Below are 1,801 nucleotides of genomic sequence, written 5' to 3'. Positions count from 1 at the left end.
CTATAATCTAGTCTATAGTCTAGTCTATAGTGTAGTCTATAGTCTAGTCTATAGTGTGGTCTATAGTCTAGTCTATAGTGTAGTCTATAGTCTAGTCTATAGTCTAGACTATAGACTAGACTATAACTATACATTAGAAGATTCTGGCGATATTCCAATGTATCGCAAGCAACTTCCCCTCAAAGGCTCAAATGCATTGTTAATCGTTTTACTATAAATTTACTTTTAGTGTATGAAAAGAAGTAATAAATATGTAGGGTACCTTATAGTCGACCATAATACATAGTGTTTTATTTTTAATTTTTGTGTTATTATTTATTTTTATAAGTGCATGCTTTTGAAGTATTAAATAACATAATTTCCACTTAAATGAAATTAATTTCTTTAAATTTCATTGTTGCTGTTATTGTTGTGGTGCCTGAAAAGAGCAAAATTCTAGCAACAATGCTAATGTTGTGTATTTTTTACTTTACTCTGCTGAAAGGTGCTGCATAAATATATGTGCAACATTGTATTATATCATTAATGCATTTTTTATTAATGATGCATTTTAGCAGGGCTGCTCTAATGGTTGTTACATGAAATAATATTTTCAATGGCAGGCAGACATGAATGAAGTAAACAATGTTAAAGTAATTTAATACTTTCTTATAATAATTTACTTATTTTAGTAAAATACTTATGTCATTTATGACCATTATTCAAGTAAAATAATAATTCATTATGTTAAAATCATTAGCACCCGCTGTGTGGAACACAATCATTCAATCAATATAATCATAAATATAAATGTTATATTTGGCAAAAAAAATGAGATGAATGAAATCCTACTAATCTAAAAAACAATCAATAATTCCTCTGCATTTTACACGGAGTATAAAAGGCTCATTTCCTGTTGAACTGAAAATAGTCATTGTGTCAACGTTGAATCAATCTAATACCATAACTTAACATAATGATAAAATTATTTAGAATTTCCTTAAATATTTTTATAATTTATATCATATTTGTCATAAATAATTTGACTGAAGCTTTACGTTATAATCATCAAGGAACTGGCGATGAAAATTGTGAAACTATAAAATCGGAAATACATTTAATTAAAGAGGAATTCGATGAATTGGGACGAATGCAACGTACCTGCAATGCTGATGTTATTGTCAATAAATGTGAGGGTTTGTGCAACAGTCAAGTGCAGCCATCGGTTATAACACCTACGGGGTTTCTGAAAGTGAGTCCATTTTATTATTTGGTTAAACAATTTATTTTATACAATGTTAATTTTTTTCCCCCTTTGACAAGGAGTGCTATTGCTGTCGCGAAAGTTTTCTGAAGGAAAAAATCATTACTCTTTCTCATTGTTACGATCCTGATGGCACCCGATTGACTTCTCAAGACATGGCCACCATGGATATTCGTTTGCGTGAGCCTACCGATTGCAAGTGTTTCAAATGTGGAGATTTTACTAGATAAATTATTTAGAAAAAAAATCAATGTAAATTCGATTAGAGAAAAAGTGTTTCAGTGAAAAGCTTGATTTAAATAAAAGGTAGTAAAATAATAAAAGAAATAAAATTAAAAAAATTCTTAAGAGAAAATTAAAATAAAACAACAAGTAAAATAAGTAATTAAATTTGGAATCATAATTCCACAAAAAATTACAAAAACTTCTATTACATCTGCTCTAGTTCAGTCCTAGTTCAGTTCTAATTCAGTTCTAGTTCAGTTCTAGTTCAGTTCTAGTTCAGTTCTAGTTCAGTTCTAGTTCAATTCTAGTTCAGTTCTAGTTCAGTTCTAGTTC

At 29.0% G+C, this 1,801-nt stretch overlaps 1 protein-coding gene across 1 annotated transcript; it reads left to right on the top strand.

Moving 5' to 3' along the window:
• The first annotated feature begins 923 nt into the window (after positions 1-923).
• Positions 924-1,596, top strand: LOC111684086 (partner of bursicon). Its single transcript, XM_023446207.2, has 2 exons — positions 924-1,231; positions 1,303-1,596. The coding sequence occupies exons 1-2, from the start codon at positions 956-958 to the stop codon at positions 1,471-1,473; spliced, it is 447 nt and encodes a 148-aa protein (XP_023301975.1). The 5' UTR covers positions 924-955; the 3' UTR covers positions 1,474-1,596.
• Positions 1,597-1,801: the final 205 nt, after the last annotated feature.

This window comes from Lucilia cuprina, chromosome 2 (assembly GCF_022045245.1).
Source record: "Lucilia cuprina isolate Lc7/37 chromosome 2, ASM2204524v1, whole genome shotgun sequence".
NCBI lineage: Eukaryota > Metazoa > Arthropoda > Insecta > Diptera > Calliphoridae > Lucilia > Lucilia cuprina.
The sequence above is the reverse complement of the archived record's forward strand: the minus strand, read 5'-3'. Positions and strand labels throughout refer to the sequence as shown.

Excerpts from the sequence above, each read along its gene's own strand:
- LOC111684086 (XM_023446207.2), top strand. The coding sequence starts at position 956 with ATGATAAAATTATTTAGAATTTCCTTAAATATTTTTATAATTTATATC. Across the intron at positions 1,232-1,302 it reads CACCTACGGGGTTTCTGAAA|GAGTGCTATTGCTGTCGCGA; the intron begins GTGAGTCCATTT and ends CCCTTTGACAAG.